At 39.9% G+C, this 24414-nt stretch overlaps 1 protein-coding gene across 7 annotated transcripts in view; it reads right to left on the reverse strand.

Annotated features, from left to right (window-relative positions):
- eys (EGF-like photoreceptor maintenance factor) overlaps positions 1-24414 on the reverse strand; it is a 149977-nt gene that overhangs the window by 107758 nt on the left and 17805 nt on the right. For 5 of the 7 annotated variants that reach the window (XM_089011451.1, XM_089011450.1, XM_089011446.1 and 2 more), the window contains exons 5-15: positions 21170-21363; positions 19279-19409; positions 17707-17821; positions 16487-16646; positions 13147-13251; positions 11742-11878; positions 10676-10842; positions 10282-10535; positions 9306-9410; positions 3486-3608; positions 2265-2378 (exon numbers count right to left, since the gene is read on the reverse strand). In XM_089011451.1, coding sequence (XP_088867577.1) covers positions 2265-2378; positions 3486-3608; positions 9306-9410; positions 10282-10535; positions 10676-10842; positions 11742-11878; positions 13147-13251; positions 16487-16646; positions 17707-17821; positions 19279-19409; positions 21170-21363 — 1605 coding nt within the window. Of the gene's footprint in view, positions 1-2264; positions 2379-3485; positions 3609-9305; positions 9411-10281; positions 10536-10675; positions 10843-11741; positions 11879-13146; positions 13252-16486; positions 16647-17706; positions 17822-19278; positions 19410-21169; positions 21364-24414 lie in introns of those variants that run through there. The other 2 variants (XM_089011447.1, XM_089011452.1) reach the window with 2 other exon arrangements.

The following is a 24414-nucleotide window of genomic DNA, read 5'->3' on the forward strand; positions in this document are numbered from 1 at the left end:
AGACCATGCTCCTTCAGCAGCCTCAGGAAGTCTGTTGGCCCTTTCCCAGGATAGAGTTGGTGTCAGGCTCCCACCTCATGTCCTGGGAGACTGTGATTTCCAGCAACTTGAATGTCTCGACAGTTGACAATGGGCAGTTGGATAGTATGAGGGCCAGCTGTGGTGATGGATTATTCCTGAAGTTCACAATCATTTCTCCGGTCTAGAGCGTGTTCAGCTCTATGTTGTGTTGGCAGCACCATAGCTACAGTTGTTATCGGTACACAGACTCGTCGCCGTTTTTGAGGAGATTGATGACCATGGTATTGTCTGCGAACTTTATGAATTTGACAGCTGAGTGTGTTGAGGTGAAATCGTTTGTGTAGACCACAGGTGTCAAAGTCAAGACCCGGGGGCCAAATCCGGCCCACCACATCATTTTATTCGGCCCGCGAAAGCAAATCAATCTTGTGAAATTCCATGATGTGTGCTAAAATCCTAACCAAAATTTCTGATTTTTGGATGTAAACCACAATAACAGTCATTATTCTTGATTTCAGATTTGAAAACTAGTTATTCATTAATTTATTGTGCGCTCTATATGTAATATGTGGAGGGCATTAAACATTCTAATGGCTTCCCCAAATTCATAACGGCCCTCGAGAGGAAACCGTAACTACAATGTGGCCCGCGGCAAAAAATGACTTTGACACCCCTGGTGTAGACGAAGAAAAACAATGGAGAGAGAACGCATCCAGTGCCAGTAGTGCGTGTTGGTGATACTGTTCTTCCCAGTCTCACCTGTTGTGTCCATTTCATCAGGAAGCTGAGGATATTGTCTTTTTCAAATCGGCAAAAAAAACTGCCAGACACTTATTGGTCACTGCTGAGGGGGATGGTGATATGTGAAATGTGGACACCAGGCAGCCTTGAAGCATGCTTCGGGCAATAGTAATCAGGCAAATGACTGTCCAAGGTTCTGCTATATTATTTGTTTTGTTAACTGTTCTGTTGAGTCCTTTGTTTCAGATGCAGCAGTTGTGAAGGCACTGTATGAATAACTGTGGATTGTATAGTAACAACACAATAAAATGAGGGGCCCCAACCAAGGTGAATTCAAACCTCTTCCCTGACCACACATTCAGTGTTAGACTGTAAAAAATGCAAAAATCCATGATCACGCTGTGCCCGTAAAGCCGCTTGCTGTGATGCTAGTTCGTTTTGACCTGGGCAAATCATGGCAAAACACTCAAGATTGTTATTCAACTTGAAAGCACCATGAGGGAAATACAGTCTATTTTTTCCCACTCTCCACTTTGGCAATCACAACGTGCATAAATATTTCGACCGTTTAAAAATTCTGCCTGGCATCCACAGCGATCATGGTCAGTCATGTTTGGTCCTCCGGCTTCCCTGCAGTGTCTTACATCCATTCCAAGTCATCTTTAAACATGACTGCGGTGGCCGCAGAGAACATAATGTAAACTTAGCCTTGATTCCTCTTATTTTGCTTTCTACACATTAACTGCTCTCCTAAATTAAAATGGTATTATTATTACATATAATAAGTTGTTCCTACAGCTATGTCAGGTAATTATGTGGGAAGTCATGCATGTTTTGAGCACGACAAGTCTGATCCACTGGTGACAGGAGGCCTTGATTCTCTCCTCTTTCATGTCGAACTAATTCAAACAAGAAAGCATTTGCAGGAAAAGAAACTACGATTGTATGCCCGTTCATGGTTTATTCTACATGATACGTTCTGTAATATTATTTTAGTGATTTTCTGTTAATTATTCTGTAACACTGCAGCTTTTATTAAAGTGCAATGTTATATCCTTTATTGGAGGATATGTGTAGTGGTACATTATGACCACACACACCACCCATATATACATACATACATATATATATATACATTTATAAACAAAGTATATATATATATATATATATATATATATATATATATATATATATATATATATATATATATATATATATATATATACAGTAAAGTCTCGTTATATCGATATTCAAGGGAGTCCGAAAAAATATCGATATAACCGGGACTATCGATATATCCGACCCTGTTTGCATGTAATTTTCTCCGTGCGTGCATAGAAATAGTATCGATATAACCGGGACTATCGATATATCCGATATCGATATAACGAGACTTTATATATATATATATATATACATATACTTTGTTTATAAATTCATGTATTTATGTATGTATGTATTTATTTATTTACTTATTTATTTCTAGTCACGTTTGGCATTACCCTCTGAGCAGGAGCAATGATACATGTCAGTGCCATCCACACAAGCACCATTATTCTGGCAAGGCTTTGACTCACACTCGTTGAGATTGACTTCACACAATGCCCCTCCAAACCCTGTAAAATAAAAACATGTTATTGAAATCCTGGTTTGATTTTACCAATTATCCAGAACAAGAGAGCCCAAGAGATTGGCCCACCGCTACTATGTGTGTATTCATATCACATGCACATACACAGCCAATTTAATACATGAAGTCTAAGTGTGTATTTTTATATATGCCTAAATGGTACAATTGTCTTCATGAGAGTGAACCACTTTTGATTTAGAAATCTTATTAAAAACCGTTAAGAGTTTTAGAATGATGTTGGCACGCTAACATCCATTTTACTCATCTTTAGAAATAATAATTGACATTATATAGTTGAAGAACACAAATCCACAAAATGTGACAACGGAGGATATGAGCAAGAGGTTTTGTAACAAATTAAGCAGGCAAGCATTCAATAATATGAATGCCAAGTTCACCCATCTGAAACATCCAAGGCAAGGTAAGATTTTAGTGTTCCCTTGAGAGGTGGTGTGGGACAGCACCTCGCGAGTGAGTTGCTTTCATTTACATAGGAACTCACACTCTTTCATTTCGTCATATGCACGGCATATGTGAAGCAGGCGAAATGAAGTCGCTTAGTCATTGATTTGGTTGCATTAACTTTTACCAAATAGAGAAGGTGGACATATGAGCTTTGATAGGCAATATATCTGAATAAATATGGATGTATGTAAAGAACGCCACATATGCACACATACACCCTGTGAACATGAATTTGCGCTCACTGGGTCTGAAATTATAGAGTAAGTTACACAGATAACGTGCAATTACTAAGCGTATCTGCAGCCTTTTTAATGGGCTATATATACATTGTCCTCATGTAAAGTGAGCCCAAACAAAAATTCTTGTAGGCATACATTTTGAAATCAGTCAAACATGACTGAAGTAGAACGCCATGGATGAGTCTCTTTAACACCAGTGAAGTCATTTCTTTTGTGTATAAAAATGTCCACGCACACACACACGCATGTACCCACATCCACACAGGCATGCACCCACGCACATACCTAAATGCACATACACATGGACACGCACACAAACGCACACACACAAACACACAAACGCACAAACACTTTCTTTTTGCATTCATTTCTGTCAAAGGTCTTCCTACCTCTCTCACATAAGCAAAACACATTTTGCCCATCCTTTGTTTCCGTGCACAATACAGTATGTTCAGTGCACATCCCAAATGAACAAAGGTCAATATCTATGGAGCAGTCTTTGCCCTTGAATCCTGAAATGATAATAGCGTGGACAATTAAAATTCAAAGAACATGGGGAAGGAATAGTTGAACATCCATCTGTTTATGGCTCTCTATTTTATAGGGCAAAGGCAACCTTTTAGTGAATTTATGCATTATTGATTATTTCCTTGCAACGTAATTGCTATGTATGCATTATGGTAATTGAGTGTCTCATTGACAGTGACCCAACAGACACTGATCGAGATCACATACATCTACAGCACGAAAAGGACATATCCATGCCATTAATACAAGTCAAATCCAACATATACTTGTGTACATAAAACACAAACCAACGGGGATGGTCATCCAAATAAAGAAAGGTAGCACATAGACTACATCACATACTATATTTCGGTTTCAGAAAAAGTCACTGAACTACTGACATTCTAAAAAGAAATAAAAACAATCTGATCCGATTAGACTAAGCAGGCGAATTGAACACTCCAAATTGTCCCGAGGTGTGTGTGTGATCATTGTTTGTCTCAGTATGCCCTGTGATTGGCGTGAAAACCGGTTCAGAGTGCCCCTCACCAACTGCCCAAAGACGGCTGGGATAAGCTTCAGGACCACCGAGACCCTTGTGAGCATAAAGCACAACAGAAAATGGCAGGATGTATAGATGGATGATTGGACCAAACAACTGAGTATTTTTTTAAACATCCTGTCAGAGCCTCATGTGCACTTTTCTGACATTATAGTTACATGTAGGTGTGTCACGTAACCACTTGACCTTTTAGCAGCGTTATTCCCAACATTATATATGACCTTGAAGAGATAATGACCAACTATTGTCCCCAACAGAGTGTTCCGAAAGTGCTTAATAACCAATTGTGCATGCAATTCACTAAGCAGTTAATGTTGCAAGAAGGAATGTCACATTTCCAGTGTCACAATCATTGAATGGAACACTCTGTCCATTCTGACAAGCAGATCAACTCTCTTGTCGGCACCAAATTTTAGCTGTTTCAAAATATTTGAAACTGACAAAAGGACTTACCATTTTGTTTGTTTCGTCCCTTAAAGGTCAACATGCATTGACATTCCGTACTTAGTGTCTGAAGTGCTCAAGTCAGCACAATTTAATAGCTATTTTAATACACATCCACGGGACTCATTATACATCTGCTGGTGGGGAACGTTCATGGCCGTATATCAGTTCTCACATGACCATGGAGACTGCTGCTGTTGTTTATTCCACCCAATTTAAATTAAGATACATTCACGCAATCCTGGGTACACTTTACGAGCTATTCAACTATTTACAATACAATACATATTGATTTAAATAGCGCTTTAACAACATTTTAGAACATACATTTTTTTGGTTGGGCTAGTAGATAAAATCAGGGTGTGGTAACTTATTTCATGATGAAAGTACCTGTCCCAGAATTCAATGACAAATGGAGATATCACATTCATGAATGGTCCCAAACATTTTTGGAATCTCTCGTTAACATAAATCAGTATTTCAAGACGGACTCCTGATGCTGTATGTTAAATTAAGTCATAGGCTCCTTTTCTGTCTGCTGGCTGGGCATTTTGCCCTTCGCGAAGAAACTTTCCAAAGAAGTTTGCTTTTTACTTATTTTCATAGCTCCCAGGTTTCATTTCAGCGATAACCTATCATGTGACTGAGAAGCACGCCTTGACTTGCGTCAAAAGTGACCGATGTAACAGAAAGTCAGGTAAAATAAAACTTCTGTTCGAGGTCGAAAGAAATAGTAATAAACGAGCAATGCTCGAGTTATTTCTTCTTTCTGAATGGCCCGTGACCAATTGGCCCACGGACTAGTGCTATTCATGGCCCGGGGTTGAGAATCTCTGAAATATATGCTTATTTCAATCATACTCTTCACCAATTTGACTTCACAATGAACAAAGATATTGTGGTCATTTTAATGTTTTCCTCAAAACAACAGTAAACATTTATCCGCATACAGTGACAAGAAAAGAACAGCCAGCTACAATATGTAATTTAGGAAGTAATTCATGCGCGTCAGGTGAATTTATGAAATGACTAAGGAAATGATGATCAGGTGGTCTGACTTCTCAGGAAGACGAGAACAAGGCCGACTTGACATCTACCTCACCAACACACCCTACCATTTATTAGGTTTTTGAAAAAAGATAAGCACATTAAAAACACCTGTCTATAAATCTGTCCATGTAATAAAACAGTAATGGAAGCTTCACTCACACATTGGTGTTCTGTTTTCTGTGTAAATCTAATTTCTGGGAAAATGCAGGAAATTAGTAGGAGCAGATAATCCACAATGATGGATTTGTTCTCTCTCTAATGTCATAAACACGGCATATAAAAGGTACCACATGTGGTTGAAGCTGGTTAATGTTTTAATGACAACCCATTGATTGTCCAGTCGCACGCGATTCCGGGAACAAAGTGCACAATGACAATAAAACAGTTAGAACATTGAGTTGATAATGCAATAATGCATGTAAACACCAAACCTAAATGTGTCAAACATGTATTTTATTTTGCAATATATTTTTTACATGAGCTGCTTATAACTGAACATGACATTGGACTCAAAATGCCAAACGGCGCTGGAAGCAGAAATGCGACTTGTGCAATCAAGTAGTGATTAAATATTTTATTGCCAGAAGGAGCCGTCAAATCAGCTGCTTACCGAAGAATGCAAAACAGCCTTCTGCTATGGGCTGATGACAGACACTTGTTATGGAAACTATACACAATAATCCAGTTTTAACGCAAAGGGTGATTGAGAAATGGTCAAAACAAAATGGATACAAGAAAAACAAACTTTCATTTGAAGCTATAGGAGAGAATTTAGTCATATTGATTTCCAAATGTGGTCACAAAGAGTCTCACATTCATTTACATTTCGAAATCTGTTCACAGTAGGTCTGTGCAGTAACCAAAATGCTATTATTAAAATGTAGCTTTGTTACAACATCCATAATAATCTGCCACCACGGTTACCTCAATCTACATTATTTACCAAGTCATCACCCAGATGATGCCATACTTGTTGTCTGCCATTATTCCTACACAGTGAAAGCTGGGATTCAGCCATGAGGAGAATAGCTTTCCAAAGTGCATCATTTATGTGAAAATTGGCCCACTCATGTAAAAAAATCTGCAGACGTGCTGAGAAGCGGGTGAAGAAAACGAGATTTCAGTTGAGCATCCCGTGACGATTTTTGACACTGCATAAAAATTATTTTGTCAAGCAAACTGATGGTTGCTGTAGCTGTCCAGATGGTTGGTATCAGACAATCTTTGATTTGAAGATGCTGGATGTGGAGGTGCTGTGCTGTTGTTATGTATGGTTGGAAGGAAGGTTGGATGTAATGCCAAATTCTTTGAAATGCCTTTGAAAACAGCAAAGGATCGAAAAGTTCAATTCTGGGGCAGCAGTATTGTGCAGTAGGATAGAAAATGCACATTTTAAAGTGCACAGCTTAAGGCACACCTGTGCAAGAATCATATAGTCTAGTAATCATTATGATGCATAGCATGTTGCATTTGTGAAACGGTTGGATTGTCTCGATAAGTTTTCTGATTCTAATCCGTTAAATAAATATTGTTTGAATACGAACCCAGTTCCGAGATTTGCAAACTTGCGTCAATTATTGGTGCTCAGAGATCGAAGTAAACACGCTTAAGTTTGAATTTCGCCGTGCTGCTGCATATTAACTAAATAAGATGCCTGCAGAACTAAAGCTCGCCCGGAGTGAGAACATGCTTTTAAATCCGTGTTATTATTTTTTTCCCTAGCAAAAACCACAATTGCTGTTATTTCGATTCAATATATTTTTACAGCTTACATGACAAATTTTGACTTTTTATTAAAAAAAAAAATGCCATACAAAATTGTATTTCATCATATTTGTCAAACCATCCTGCCCATTTGGAAGGATGTATACAGTGAGACCTTGGCTTACAAACTTAATTGGCAGAGTGTGTAAGGTGAAAGGTGTGCATCCCAAAAAAAATCCCATAGGAAACCATTAAAATAAAATAATCCGTTCCCAGGTCTCCATAAAGTATAATTTTCAACTAAATAAGCCTTAAAACTACACACAACATACCTTATTCTACGTATAATAAATGTGCTATTGTATTGTAATGAAAAAAATACACTGTACTGTATAATAAATTTACTTTATTTACATTTGTGATGTTCGTTGATGGCTCTTAATTGACACCTGTTGCTTTCTGATTTGTAAGATCTTACGAAACTGAGGCATCACATTATCATTCATCATGTTGATTATTCTCATAGCCTTTTTTGGATGGAACTGTTCAATAAAAGCCTGCACATTAACTCCTGAATGGCCTGATTCTGTTTGTCCTCTTGAAGGCAAATCAAATCCTCTGTGTTGAGGACCTCATTATGGTCAGCAACAAGCTTCTCGATGTCATCTGCATCCACTTCGAGTCCCGTAGGTGCTGGCAGAGATTTTACAACATTACAACAAGCCTGTCAAGGTAGGCAAAATAAAATGGCACACTCGCGATCACGGAAAGCAACAAACTTATGCGATCGCGGCTAACAATCACCTCGGGCAAAGCAAACTCTCGGACTTTCCAGCACAAGACACAGCGAGGAGCGAGGCGTCGTAATCGTGTCACTGGTGAGGTGACAGCGACTTGTTGAAATGTCCCAGTATCGGTGATTAGGGGATCACACGCACACCTCGTTCGTGTTTCTCAATTATCTCCTTCTTCTCCTCGACTGGAATTTTGTTTTGTGTCTTCTTCGGCTGGCGGAGGTCGGGAGCGGCGGCCCCACCAGTTGTCAACTCGCATGTGACAATTTCGGTGTCATTAGTCATGTGAAAGCATCGACTAAATAACGCCTTTGTATCAAGCTTTTTGCGAAGGATGGTAGCAATGGTGGCTCTTTATTTGTAGAATGGGAGTAGAAAGTTACTCTCAGCGAAGTAACACACAGCGTGAGAGATGTCAGCTCGTTCGTGTTTCTCAATGATCTCCTTCTTCTCCTCGACTGTTATTTTGTTTTTTTGTCTTCTTTGGTTGGATACGAGCCTGTGGTGGCATCTTTTTCGGTCCCATAACGGCAAAAGTATCGTTGAAGACGATCGACGTGTGCACTCATAGAAAGAGGGTGTGGAAAGGTAGGCCGGCTGGGATGTTGTTCGGTCATGTGCTTTTGTGTTCTTCCGTCGAAAAATGTGTATCGCGAAAATAGTGCGAATGCCAAGGTTTAATTTTCATAAATGTAACGTTCGTAAACCGAAAGGTTCGTAAGACAAGGTGTTCATAAACCGAGGCCCCACTGTATATTGTTTTATCTGCCATTCATTCTTCATTCATCCTTTCACGCAATGCCGAAAGGAAAGTAGCGGTAATTCATGCATCGTTGGCCACAGTGACCTTGGCCATTGACTGGAAATCGATCAATGCATTTTAATCACACAGATATATTTCATATTCATCAGGTAGGCCGTGTTATTTCCCTGTGCACTTAAGTCACAATTTTCACATCAAGAACTTGCCAAAACCCCACCTGACTCGTGATATGGCAGTGACTATGACTATTGAAGGAATTAGTACAGACGGGGGAAAAAAGCCTTCAAACATTCATTCAAGGCAGACAGCATTGTGGAGGCATAATTAATAGCATTGTATTTTTGTAAACAAAATCAATAACAATTCGCATCTAGTTGGCACTTACCAAGAGGACAATGACAAATGTAGTCATTTATCAGATCCATACACAAGGCACCGTTGAGACAAGGCTTAGACCAGCAATCATTCACATTCTCTTCGCATCTCCTTCCTGTGGGAAAAAGATGGATAGACACATTAAAAGTAAATTCCAACCTTAAATAGGCTTCAACTCATATTGGCTGCTGATGACCAATCTTGCAAACATAGACCAGACTAAAATTCTGCCTTTGTAATGGCGCCGTGATTACGGTAACAGTATAATGCCACGCAATACAATATACAATACATATTGATTTATCACTATTGTAAACACCTGACGAAATTTAAGTCTGAAATGGGTTTGTGTTGCTTTACTAGTAACATTACGATCATCTCATCTCATCTCATTTTCCGTACCGCTTATTCCTCATTAGGGTCGCGGGGGGTGCTGGAGCCTATCTCAGCTGTCTTCGGGCACGAGGCGGGGGACACCCTGAATTGGTTGCCAGCCAATCGCAGGGCACACAAAGACATACAACAGTCACTCTCACAGTCACACCTAGGGACAATTTGGAGTGGTCAATCTGCCTGCCATGCATGTTTTTGGAGTGTGGGAGGAAACCGGAGGACCCGTAGAAAACCCACGCAGGTCCGGGGAGAACATGCAAACTCCACACAGGGAGGCCGGACCGGGACGCGAACCGGCGACCTCTGCACTGTGAAGCCGGTGTGCTAACCACTCGACTACCGGGCCGCCCATTACGATCATATGTATTCTATTCTTAATGTTGCCTTCTCTAGTATGGGAACATTTTGTTGCAAATTGGTGAATCTCGAAATGACTAACCTCTGGGCAAGAGATTGGAATTAAACAAAATCATTACTGACACATTTCAAGCTCCTCTCACTTTCGCCTCTGGCTGGTGATCTTTCATATATATATATATATATATATATATATATATATATATATATATATATATTTGTACTAAATGCCTTACCCTCAAAGCCTGGGGAACAGTTGCAACGATAGTCACCGATGAGATCCTCACATGTGGCCCCATTTGCACAAGGCGAGGAGTCACATTCATTTGTTTCCAGTTCACACAGGGCCCCTTGATATCCAAGAGCACAACGACAGGTGAAGTTCCACCGTTGATCCACGCAAATCCCATGTTCTGAGCAGCTGTGGTCCACACAGTAATCAACATCCTTTTCACAGAAGGAGCCAGAGAATCCAATGGGACAAATGCAGCTGGACAGAGATGACAATTCCTTACGGCTGCATCGTTTCTGAAGGAATTCTTTAATTAACTATGACAGAGGTGGTAAATGCCAGTTTTGACACTGAAGTAACGGGGCAGCACAAAGACGACAGTCGATGCAAACACTCACCTGTAACCATCAATCTCATCTACACAAGTGGCACCATTTTGACACCAATGTTGAACACAATCATTGACATTTGTGCGACAGTTATGTCCTGACCAGCCTGGGCTGCAGATACAGGTGTAGCTGTTTCCGTTATTCAACACACAGCGGCCTCCATTGGCACATGGCTGCTGAAAGAAGGTGGTTAGGTCGATATGAAATCTGAAAACATGAAGGAACTTTATCTTGTATTATATATAATGACTCACATTGCCCTGGTCAAGAATCTTGTCATTATTTTACAATATAGCTTCTAATCATTTCTTCTTCCTGGCAGCCTGAGAATGAGCCTCATTACTGGGACATGATACACATGAATATCGATCTGTGCTTTTTACTGTATTCACTTGCTATGTTATCTTGCATCTTAAGCATGTCTTTCAAGAAAAGATCAATGACCAGAGAGGGCAAAAGATCTTGAGAGCTCTCTCGCAAGAAATGGCAGGAAAAAGAAGAATGCACACAGAGTATTAAGGTTTAGACAATTTGTATAGTCCATCCATAAAGCCCGTCACACTGAACGAACAGTCCCACACCATGCCTTTTTATTTATTTTTTTAATAAATGTTCCAGTATTGCTCGCCACAGATGGAATTCTCTCTTCAAATATGTTTCTATTGCCCATACATGAAAGATACCTTGCATGACAGTTCATCGGGAGCAGAGAAAACACAACATTTTTTAAGCTTCCCTTGAGCACCGACACCTATGATTATAATTATCATACCCAGGCCACCTGAATGAAAACCAGGAATCGTAACCACTTATTGAAACAATACTTTCAGTCCTGTGAATGGTAGAGACACCTGCGTGTTGTAAATACCAGAAATAATTTTGTGTTCCAAATTACTTGACAGAATACATATGTATTTCACCCATTGCCATTGAAGTATTCCTGGCTTGCCACTAGTCACCCATGCCCACTATCAAGAATTGGGTGACAGATTAAGACAAGGCAAGACAAAGCAAAGAGCCTAACTATTGTTGGAGTGTGCCGCAGTAGACAACCACAGGGAAAAAAATTGCCCACCTGTAGGTTTGAAGGGCAAGGCAAACGGCAGGTATATTTCAGACCATCGGCGAGATCCAAACACAGCGTCTTTGGTGGACACGGGCTGTTTCGCTCACACACATCAATGTCCAATTCACAATACTTCCCAAGAAAGCCTGCAAAAAGAGATTGGTTTCTGGTTATTGGTTAGAGATTGGAGATTAGGTTTTTCCACCATTTTGAGGTACACTGTGAAATTTTGTAGCCCCATCAAGTTATGTTCACTTTAAGTTCCTTTGAACCTAAAGCGCTAACTTAATTTTGCTAACTCTTCATGGAATAACATAAAAGTAATAATAATAATAAAAAGAAATTTATAAAGGTTATTCCATGTATCACTTAAAGCATATTCTGTGTTGACCAGTGATGTCAATTCGTCAAAGAAAAAACAAATATCGTATTTTCACCTCCAATGAATACTCCATTCAAGGGGGAAACCAAATTGTCAGATACCCTCTATGCCCTGCCAACAACACACAGCCCTCACGAGGGCTCCATCACTTTGCATTTTGTGATTGTAAATTCAGGTCTCAGCCGGTGAGGTAAAATTAGCAATTAATGGCAAATTATTTTGATGGGACTTTTGAGATATATGAGCACAATTTCAATGCATTATTGGACTCTGTTAATGAGCTTTGTGATTTATTTCTGCTGTCAATCATGGTCCAAAATTGTCAACAAAGAAATGTCTGGAGCACTCTCGGCTTTTTATTGCTGCCTGGAATGCAGAAGTAAAGACATTTTAATTATTTCTGAAAAGAGGAAACCCTGTGGAAGAGTGGCTTGCACTGATTTCTCAAATATAGACTATGCTTGAATCTCTTTCATCTCAGTCCTTTCTCTGTGAAGTTCGATCTATTCTTATGTGACTTCTCTATTGCTATAATTTCATGCAATAACCATATGAAACATTCACTGAAGGGTCCATCTGTACAAAAGCCGAATTCCTAAGCAAACAAAATTGTCCATCATTGTGAATGTGAGCGTCGGTGAAAAAGACTGATGATCTGTTCAGGTATGACCCACCTTTTCGGCCAGAGTGAACAGGGACATGATCCCATATAATCTTCCACGGGGAGAGTGAAATAAGAAGCAACCCTTTATTTGACTGAACAAAAAATATATTTAATACATGCAGAATTTAATCATGCCTATTTCCCCAGCTTAATTTCCTCTGTCAAATTGTGTTTTAGCTGAGGGATGCCCGTGGCAAAGGCTAATCACCTTGGGTTTTCTGTGAACACTAAAAAGGCCAGAAGGTCACTGGCGAAGACTCAGAGGCTATGTTGACGACGCACACGTACAAAAGGTTTATATTATTGCTTGCTACCATTGCTAATACCAATATCTATGCACATAGACCTACTTGGCAAAAACTAGATACCTGTGGGACATTGGCATTCATAGTGTCCTACTAGGTCAAAGCATATGCCATTGTGCCGGCAGGGGTTGGAGTGACATTCGTTGATCTCTGTCTCACAGTGTCTTCCTGAGAAGGAAGAAAAACAAAAAATAAAACAAAAAAAAAGCTTTTCATTCATGATATAAACAATAAAAAATTACAATTATACAAAATTGATTGACATGAACGTTCCAAAAATATATATATTTGATGATTGTGGGGAAATTTGAATTGGTAATCCAGTGTATCAGTTACACAAAACACACTAACAATAAAATACTGCATAAGATATAAGCTACGTGGATTTTCAAGCATGTTGTTTTTCCTCTGTGTCCTGTGACAAGTGTACAGGCTAACCTAATGTCAACTGGAAATCTGTGACTGGTTGCTCAGTTCTGCTACCTAATAATGCATGTTTAAAAAAATACAATAAAATAAATGGACAACAGTGTCTGCTGTGGTAACTCACTCCACACCTGTCAAAATACACATACATGTGTATTTATTAACTTTTCTTTTTGTAGTCCTTTTTTTCTGCAAACTAAATTGCTGGGACAATTGATAAAACAGAAGCACATTTTGATCCGGTTTACCATATACAGTGGCAGTCTAGTTTTAATTAAGGTGTGACCTATTAGGCCTTTGATTTACATCAGACACACTGTAAATGTTAATTACAGATTGCAACATTGCATTGCATTGAAGTGTCTAAAAGGGGAAAATAGTCGCTGTTATAGTCTTCTTCAATTTGTCATAGCCTTCTTCAATTTGGTGAACTAGTATGGAAAATAAATCCACAATAAATAAAACCTCCATACCGGGGCTCTATCAGTATACCCAGAGTTATGATCTATGCTAGAGTACAATGTAGTTTTCAAGGCAATGCTAGGAACTAAATTAGCTTCTTTATGCCACGTGGATAAAAAAATCAAGAACCACAAATAAATAAATTACGAAATAAAATCCCACGATGATGGAAAATGAAGAATTTTATCCATCACTAAGATGGGCAGAATGGGCGCAGAATGGGCTTTTGAAGATATGTAACATGACAAATGAGTTCATCTGAAAGCAACATATTTCTTGTCAAAGTTTGTCTTGAACTGCTCTTTATACATAATTCTGCATAATGGAATAGGACAGCACGGTAATGACCAAATAGATGATGCTTTGAAACTATGGCATGCCATTTATATTCAGGCTTATAATGATGTAGTTTTTCTAACGAGTCATTTCCAACCTATTTAAAGAACAGTTTCCCATTCAGAATTTACATAATCACCCCTCTGGATTTGTGTCACCTGTTTGTTTTTGAGAGCAGGGTGGTATCGTTTATATTTTTATCCGTGTTCTAAGATGATAGCTAATTAAGAAGTGGATTGCCCGATTAAATGTATTGGCGACAGTACTTCAAATGACAAGTAGGTAAATTAAGTGGAACCTCTGGAAGTGTCTCCCTCCACCCCTGCACGTGGTGTTTTTCACCTGCGGTAGTGAATTTAGGGATAAAAGTCACTGACAAGAAGAGACCTTGAGTTGGGAGTAGGCCCATCTTTCCGGGCACTTAATCACAGTTTGTTGCAAACATGACAGCAGGAACCTAAACTTCCACAACAATGTTGGCCTCAGTATGATATATTTACCCTACTTGCGGTCACAGAGCCTTCCTAATTAGGTAGAATTGTCCTCCACATGTTCCACCTCACCCTTTAACTTTATGTAAGTCAAGGTAAGTCACTGTTGAAGACTGCAAGTCCTTGTTGGGCTTCGTGGGGATTTAAAAAAAAATCAACTCAGTTCCCATTTAAAGACATTCATCTTAAATGAAATAGCAGATAGACAGATAAAACCATTTTGCAGCGAAGAAAAGTGAACTGCAGGATACAGTTGATTTTCAAAACGGCATTAGAATAATCGAGGGAATATGAAGCCTAGAAGTTATGATCCTTATTTTTCAATAGGACGTGCGACGACATTCCTTGAGTCAAATTTATGCAAAGAAAAGATCAGTGGTGTACAGTATATGATAAGTCAACTGATTTGTAAGACTTAAAGCAGACACATATGAACTCCTGCATGTTGTGGGACTTTGGTTTTGTACCGAAATCAAGGCAAGAGATGAGGAAAATTAAAGCCAAAGCATGTACTACTTAATATAATCCGTCACTCTGTATGTGTGCGTACATTTGCATCATTCTTGCAACTCAACTAAAGGGCTTATTGCATGAAACACACACAATTATAATAAAAGTCAATTTCATTAAAAAAGTATTTTTTCTAAATATATATAATTATTCTACATACTGTTTTCTTGATGTTATATTATATCCATTTGGTTATGCTCCTTTCAGTGTTGTAGTTTTAAGTCAGAGTTTTTAATCCAATCAGAATTCAGCTAGTTTGTGTCGCCAGGCTGTATGAAATCTGACCGACACCTTCAGAATCAACAGTGAGGGCGTCTGTGCGCTGTACATGAACGGGCACATGTAGTTGATATACAGTTGCGATAGCCAATCAGATCACGAGTTGGCACAGTAAGGCCAGCTAGAGGGCCTCGCGTTGAACATGACGTACGCGTCCTGTGATTGGATACTCACTTTACCTCAGCCCTCATCGGAGGCAGCGCTATGCAATTCAACCAAGCTGACAACAGATCAGACCCGGAAACTTTAGCAGAAAAACCAAGTATATCTACTCGCTTTTTTAACCCACAATGGCTGAAGGAGAGGACAACTCGCTGTCGCATGTAGGTAAGCCTATTCTCAAGAACAAATGAAAAAGATTTGTTTACTTTTATTTTCAACAAATAGTTCGTTTTGTGAACGTATTGTTGTTTTTCTTATATTAAACTGACATTTTGTAATTTAGCGTAAAATCTTGTTAAAGATTGCATATTCTTGGTGGACTTCATAAAACTTTGTGGACAAATGATTTTAAATTTCCTTTTATTTTTAAGTGTTTGCAGTATCACGTATAGTGACAAGTTCTAATTGTTGATGCAGATTTATTGATGTGTAATTGCTCCGGAAAATAGCCTGTGTTGTGGACGATTAAGGTGATGCCACGCCCAGTACTGCGTGCGTGTGCTTTTGTAAATGATATCTCCAGCCGTTGTGTCATAAATTATGGTATTACGAGGGATATTTGTTCAAGTCGGACTACGTAGGACTTCACTGAAGGCCTAAGTGTGAAATGCACGGACCGCCACTGCCGATAAATAACAAAACATACTTTTTTGATTTCAGCGTTTTCTAAGCGTTTTCTAATTTCCTTCAATCAATGGCATGCTCTGGTAAGGACAGATAAGACAAAGCTCTCTCACCTGTGAATCCATTTGCGCATTTGCACACGTACTCTGGAGGAGACGACATCTGGCTTGTTGTAATACACGTGGCTCCATTCAAGCATCTGTTGGGTGTTATCATGCAGGCATTGCTCACGTATTGACAAAAATCTCCCATCCATCCTGGTGAACAGATACACTGCAGCAAAACCAGCGTGGAGGTAAATTTAACAAGGTGTGCCACTCATTTATTTTGTTCCATTCGACAACACTGAATTTGAGCAGTGGGATCCTGACATTTATGAGTAAAGAGCTGGGGTGTAAATTTCAGAACGATAACCAACACTAATGATGACATCGCCATTCGGTGATTAAACCATGAGTGATTTATTACAATTACAATATCACAGTAAATAGGAATACATTTCATCTATCAATACGAGAAAATAATATTTAAAAACAAACAAACACAAACCTTATGTTTACAAGGCAGTCAAAACATAGATATTTACTATTGGAATCACTTAATTGCAGGTTTCACCTCTCAATTTTATACATTCTAAAAACACAATGTTTGTTTTATATGTCATTGTCTTTGATATCTGTCCATGGTGAGCGCTTTTATTCAGCTTCACCTGATGTTAAAGCACTATATAAATCAATATGTATTGTATTGCATTATTTTCCAAAACTGTCAACTGCAGTTCACGATCACGTGATGGGAAATAGATGTTCTCCATTTCTGACACTAGTGTGAATCTTCGCGTTGACACAAAATGAAGAGACTGGCGAGGGGCAGGCCAAACAATATGTATTAAAATCACAAGATTACAATAAACAAATGAACAAACAAACAAATAAATAAATAAATAAATAAAGAATACTTACATAAATAAATAATAGCGGTGGTTACGATTTGCTCTTTTAATAATACTTACATACTATTACTTATACAGCATAAAACTAAGATTTATGTGTCAGATAAAAAACAGTGTAGACCGGCATCTTTCATGTCTATCAGTGACATTTGTTGTATTTCTCTGTTAAAAACTAGATAAAACAAAGACTCTTCTTATTCACTTTCTGGATGCGTCCCGAAAAAAAGTCATGAATACACTGAGCTAATTTGAGGCATCTGTCACAATCAAACTAATCAATGTCGTATTAGAGAAGCTCACATGATCCTTCCAGGTGCAACATGAGACATTTTTCTGGGACCTCAGAGTATTTGATTATGACCGAGACATTAAATTACTCACCTGATATCCGGCAATTACACTCAAACACAATCCCTCATTTAGACACTTGATATTGAGCAGGCGGCAGTAGTCAATTACTTCTCCACAATTCTTCCCTGAAAAGCCCCGCAGACATCTGTTGAAAGGAGGTGAGTGTCAGAAAACCATTTCACCCCAAGCCTCAGGCGCTAACAAACTATATTTTTACACCGTGTCTGGAGTCATATGTTTTTCCACTTTGTTGTACGAATGAAATAATTTATCAAACACCCTGCCTCAAAGAAAATATGAATGCATATTTTTCTACATGTATATACAACTTCATGGTATGGGACCTCAGGTGTCAGCTGATAGATGTTAGTCAGTGTATATCTCCTAATTACATTTTATAAAGATTCATGTGTTGATATTGAGTCCTATGAGTTCAATTCCTCATGAGTGACATAGACTGTGAAATGTTCGAAATAAGTTGACCAATTGAAACAAAATGGCAATGAATGAATCTGAATGAAAAATATGCATTGATTGATAAAAGCACAGTATAAAAACATAATCAGTGAGTGAATAGTTATTTGTCTATGTGTGCCCTGCGTTTGAGTCGCCACCAGTTCAGGGTGTACCCGGCCTACTGCCCAATGATGGCTGGAATCGGCTCCAGCATTCCGACTTTAATCAGTTTTCACCACGAATCACAAAAACTTCATTTCCCTCCTCCTGACAGGTGCCAATTATGGTAGTCATTATACTGTGATTCAATGGCACTACAAAGCACTATTAATCACGACATAATCTGCTGCCTGTGTTACAATAATGTTTCAGTTTGAAAAGTCTCTATCAAGCAGGTGTGCAGAGAAGTGAAAAACGAAAGCTACAAGAATAAAGTCAGACAGACGAAAAATGCAAGCTGAAAGAACAATGTGTCACGACATGAGAGCTTTTCTTTCACTGCTTTCCAGTGCATATTGGAAATGCCTCATATTTAGTTGTAAAAAAAATAACTGCGTTTTAATTAGAATATTAGTTTTGAGTAGAAATATATGCAGCATCTGTTTTCAACCTAATCGTGATATACAGGGTGTGATGCCGTCTGTTGGTACACCACACCACAGTTATTTTGGAATAAATATTAAATACATACATACATAAATTACTAGCAGTTGTGCTCCACTAATTACTAGGAGCTGGTCTTTGCCAAAAATGGCCACATCTGAGTACTTTAGTTAATCTAAAACTGTTAGAGGAAGTACCTTTTTTTAATTTATTGAATAAACAATTTGATGCTCGCTTGAGTGTCGAAACAAACAACAGTTCCATGGCAGTCGTTAAAAAGCAAGATGTTAACTTTCTTTTTAATTGGAAATAAACTCAGGATGGCTTTAAAGACACACACAGGGCATTATTTAGCATTGTTGGCATACGGCCATTATGAAATATATTTTGAATATCAGCACCGGAAGCCATTTGAAGTATTCAAGTGAAAATTGCGTGTTCACATTGAAGGGCTATGACAAAAATTGCATCTGGCACTATTTTCAAGCAGTTACAAAGAAAGAACAGTCAGCGTTAGATCCCTGTGTGTGGTTTGTGTTTCACCTGCACACATAATCAAGTCCCCTGGGCACACAGGTGGCATTATTGAGGCATGGTGATGGCCTGCACACATTCCGCCGCTCTGTCTTGCATGCTGGGACCACTTTACCATCTGCACGCGCACATTCAGAAGCCTGCACACAGGGACAGAACAAACCAGGTCATGTGAAAACAAGGCAGGATTTCACGCATGACTGAATGCTATCTTTTTTTGTAATGGTAGAATTGTGCCTCAGTCAAGGTTCGAGTGAATTCCTAACTTACTGTTTGTACACATTTTAATATTTAAAGGAGATTAATGAATAACAAAAAACCAAAGGCCTCAATGTTCAGACAAATTTGAAACGAAGCAATTTTTTTTGTGTGTGTGTTTGTGTATGTGTGAGATGTGATGTGAGAAGGCAACATATCGTTTAGCTTTTAGCACCGTTTCTACCTGGTATAGAAAGACAACTCACACTATGTTCAAACTGGCTACTCAACGAGACTGCAGTTGTCATTAAGAGATACTTCCAAAAATATTAACATTTTCCATTTGCAATATCCATCTCTTTAAATCTCCACTTAGTAGTTTGTGGAAGATTTTCTGTACCCATTTAAAGGACAACCAACGCCTCCGGACAAGTTGTGTCCATAATTTGTAAAATCACTTCAAATGACTTCTACTGGGCGTATTTTACAAAGATTCCACCGCATGTAGTTATATTTTACGTTTTAAGACTCGCGCTGAATATTCTGGAAGTCTTGTTTTTGAGTTGGTAACGAGTCCTCACGTCACGCCACTGAAGGGCCATCCCTGACCTGGAAAGGACATACTGTCGCAGTCCTTTTATCACCTCAATGCATTTTGCGGTAATTTCGTGTTGATGCGTGTTGATGGTGAAATTAGAAGGAATTATAAATAACGCAATGGTGAATCCTTGTGTGTGCCACCAAGCATCTATTTGATATTCGCTGACAAAAATTGTAAGGAATTAATCAGCCCGTTTCCATGGAGCTTTGTCGCCATCTTCTGCCTCTTTTGAGTGCTACATTCCCCCCACCAGATACCTCAAAATGACACAGAATAAATTATTTAATTGATTGCAAACATGTATGCTTTCCTCTTCAGAACTTTTTGAATCATATTCATAACTGGATGAGTAACAAGAAAGCATATATATATATATATATATATATATATATATATATATATATATATATATATATATATATATAGTTGTGATTTTCAGAATAAAGGTATACTGCGGTACAAAAGGGTTTGCCTGTGCATGCTCCTCAGCATGAGGAATTTGAGAGCCTTTTCTAAACTGTGATTATTACATTTTGCACTCTTCTGATCTGTCATAGATTGATATTTTGGACCTTGCGTTAATCATGATCAGAATCATCTTTATTGGCCAAGTATGTAGAACAAACAAGGATTTTTTTTTCTCCGGAGGAACACGCTGTACTACTATCATCATAAACAAGGAGATGACAAATACGTATAGGAGGACATTCCATAATGTAAGAGAACCATATCAAACTATATTGAAATCACAGTTATTATATTTGCCAAAAAAAAAACGCGATCACATTGTGTCAAATCATTAGGCCTTAAATGAATACGCAATGTATCGATCAATGCATGTATTATTAGATCCATTGTACAAAAGGCCATAGAGGGGCTTTCAAACAAAAGCATATGCAAAAAAACAAAAACAAAAAAAAATGGCATGTTGTGTATCAATGGAAACATTCAGTTGCAGCAACCACTCTTTCCCATTGCTCATCTTCAGGAGGAAATATTAGTTGCCTCTGCCTTTGGACTCAAGCCTTTTGATCCTATTTCAAGAGGATATATCTAGTTCCATGTGCGATATAAAACATATAAGGCAAAACAAGTCCTCACATTTTCTCTTGAACCGCAAATGTGATCTTGCTGGCATGAATTTGACATGTAATCAACAGCGAATGCAAAATCGCAGTAGAGGCCCTCGAAGCTTTCAGTGCAATGACACACCAGACCGGTGGGAGTCTCCTCACATATGCCTCCATTTCGGCATGGATTTGGATCACAAGTTGATTGTCTCTCACAAGGCGGGTCTGCAAAAAAGAAAATGTGACCTTTATGGAACAATGTTTATCAAGCTAAAGAAAGGAGTTGACTGTGATGTCATTCAGAAACTGCCAGGTATCAAACGTCATAATTGAAAAAGGTTTCATTTGAATTGTGCTTTTCGTTCTTCAAGGCACTCAAAGCGCTTTCACCGTATACCTTCTTTCCTTATTCTCCCACTGAGGCAATGGGAGTATTTCGGCTTAAGGTATCTTGCTCAAGGACACTTCAGCATGGTCATGGAAGATCGATGACCTCCCTTGCTGCTTGAGTCAAGCCTCCTCACACATTAATGGTCATAAGATGAAATAAACCCAAAGGTGATTTTGTCTTATGCCTAATTTATGCCTAGTCTAGATGAAAATGGTTTCTAAATCTGATTTCTTTGTTTCTTCACATTAAAAAACACCAATAAAAATAAACTTTGGGCGAAATTAAATACTATCTGTGTATTTGTTTGTACAGTATATTAATATTTTAGGTTCTCCCTGAAAAATAGTGCCAGGCATAATGAAGACGCACATAAAAGGTTTCGCTATGTTGCAGGGTGAAGGGTTCAAATTCGTTACATACAATTCGCCATATATTTGGACCTTGCGTTAATCATGATCAGAATCATCTTTGTTGACCAAGTATGTAGAACAAACAAGGATTTTTTTCTCCGGTGGTGAATTCGCCATACAATTTTTTTCTTGTTCTCGCCACAAACTTTCCTGAATTATCATAGCTTTGCATAACACCTAACAAACTAACTAACTAAAGGTAATTGGTGAGGATTGAATCAAATTAACTCAAAACTATGTGAGGAATAAATGCTTCCCCAAGCAAGAAAGAGGCAAGGAGATACATTGGTAGCAAGTTGATGGTCACATTCAAGTAAACTCGGCATCGCTGACTGAATTAATACGGTTTACCACATAAACTGACACCTGAAGTGATATAATTCATTCAAAGACGATGTAATTCAAAACAAGTTCTCACTTTTCTATTTGAAATGAATTAAAAGGCATCCAATGCGTTATTTACATTTTATATCAGGTGAAATTATGATTTGGATACATTAATTATAACATTGAATAACTATTGCAACAGCCCTAATTGGTTTATGAAGTGAAGAGTATTCATACTCAGATCAGACAGAGAATGAAAAAAACAAGCTGTTTTGATATATGTTTTAAATACTCAGTTTTTGGTACTACATTAATGATAGAGAAAAAAATTAATATTTTATTGAGCCATTAGCTATGTGCCTTTTTATTTGTCTGTATGTATTTATTTTTACCTGAATGGAAAAACATGTACACAGTGACGACATAAAAAGCAAAATTAATGCATTTGTCTGGTTTGTTTTGACTGATAAAAGAGGAATTGTTGATCTGTGACAGCATGCAGTGAAGTCATGTCACATCTCGCTGCCATCCGGGGCGCGCCCCGCCCCTCCTGTCACCTCCTCCGACATTCTTGGGAGACGGCCCCTCCAATCATCATTCACCTGGGTTCCCACAGCTGATTGTCATTCACTGATTGTGCCTTCTGCCTATATCTGTCTGCCGCTCACTACCGTCTTCTGTCGGAGTATTCTTGGTCATTGCCATTTCCACGTCCGTGTTGCCAGGTCTGCTATCATTCAGTTATCTTCCTTCACTCATCCCTGTTTGTTATTACTTGATGCTGTTTCCAGTAAAGACTCTTTATCCACCCAAGCCTGTCACGCCGTGTATTTCGGGTCCTTCCCTAACACCAAAAGTCCGTCGCTCGAGGTCTGCCTCCTAGCACTCGAGCGATCGTCACACAATACTCCGACCACCTATGGACCCCGCCGGCGTTGACAGGTATGTTACCGCCCTCGTACAAGAGGCGGAGCGTTCGAGCCAGCTGGCCCAGGCGATTGAGGAAATGCGCCACGCCACTACCTCGCTGGCTCAACGCCTCAAGGAGATGGAAAAGTGCATCGCCACCCTCTCTGATCCTTCCCCCCCGCCCGTGGGCAGGCGCACGCCCCCGCTACCCCAACCCTCACGCTACGCAGGCGAAACCGAGCGCTGCGCTCAATTCCTAATGCAGTGTGCGCTCGTGTTTGAACAACATCCTGACGCCTACGTTAGCGATGAGGCTAAGGTAGCCTTCATCACCAGCCTGCTCGCGGGCGAAGCCGAATCATGGGTGCTGGCGGTACGAGAGTCCCGACCGGAGCTGTGCGCCTCGTATCCGGACTTCGTAGCCGAGATTCGCCGGGTGTTTCACCATCCAGTGACGGAGGTCGAGGCGGAAGGGAGAATCCTCGACTGCGTCCAAGGGGCCCGTTCGGCCGCAGAATACTCCGTCGCTTTCCGGATCCAGGCCGCTGGCAGCGGCTACGGCGACCGAGCGTTGAGGGGGGTGTTTCGTCGCGGCTTGAATTCCGACCTAAAGGATGAGTTGGCTACCCGCGACGCCGGCACCACCTTCGACGACCTCGTCGGGATTGTCATCGGCTTGGATCAGCGTCTTCGAGAGCGGCGAAAGGAGCTGAGCGACCGACGGCCCGAGGTACCCCGAAGCCGACCTCGGTCGACCACACCCGGCAGCGACCGCGCGCAGCCCCAGGAGGGACTCTTCGAACCGATGGTGATAGGGGGGGGAGACGACCGCGCCAACCCGAGGGCTCGTCGCGCCCGAGGCCTCCAGCCTAGGACCCACGGCCAATGTAAGTCCCCGCCGAAACGGAATCCATTGGGGGCTAAATCCACTACACGAGCCACACGGTTGGAGCTGGAGAGTGAACTATTTGGCCCCTCCAGCTCCCAAAGAGTGCGGGCACTAGTGGACTCGGGGGCCGACGGGTGCATTATCGACCCCCACCTGGCCGACCTGCTGGGCTGCCGACTTTTAGATCTCCTTCCCCCTAAGGAGATCGTCGACCTGGATGGCCGATTATTAGCCCGGGTCACCCACCTCACGGCCCCACTTAAGCTCCGAGTGGCAGGCAACCATGTGGAGCACCGCCAATTTCTTGTTATGCCCTCCCGGAACGCGCCATTGGTCTTGGGTCTCCCCTG

Source organism: Hippocampus bargibanti, linkage group LG13, assembly GCF_051943395.1.
Source record: "Hippocampus bargibanti isolate YZ-2025 linkage group LG13, ASM5194339v1, whole genome shotgun sequence".
NCBI classification, from domain to species: Eukaryota; Metazoa; Chordata; class Actinopteri; order Syngnathiformes; family Syngnathidae; genus Hippocampus; species Hippocampus bargibanti.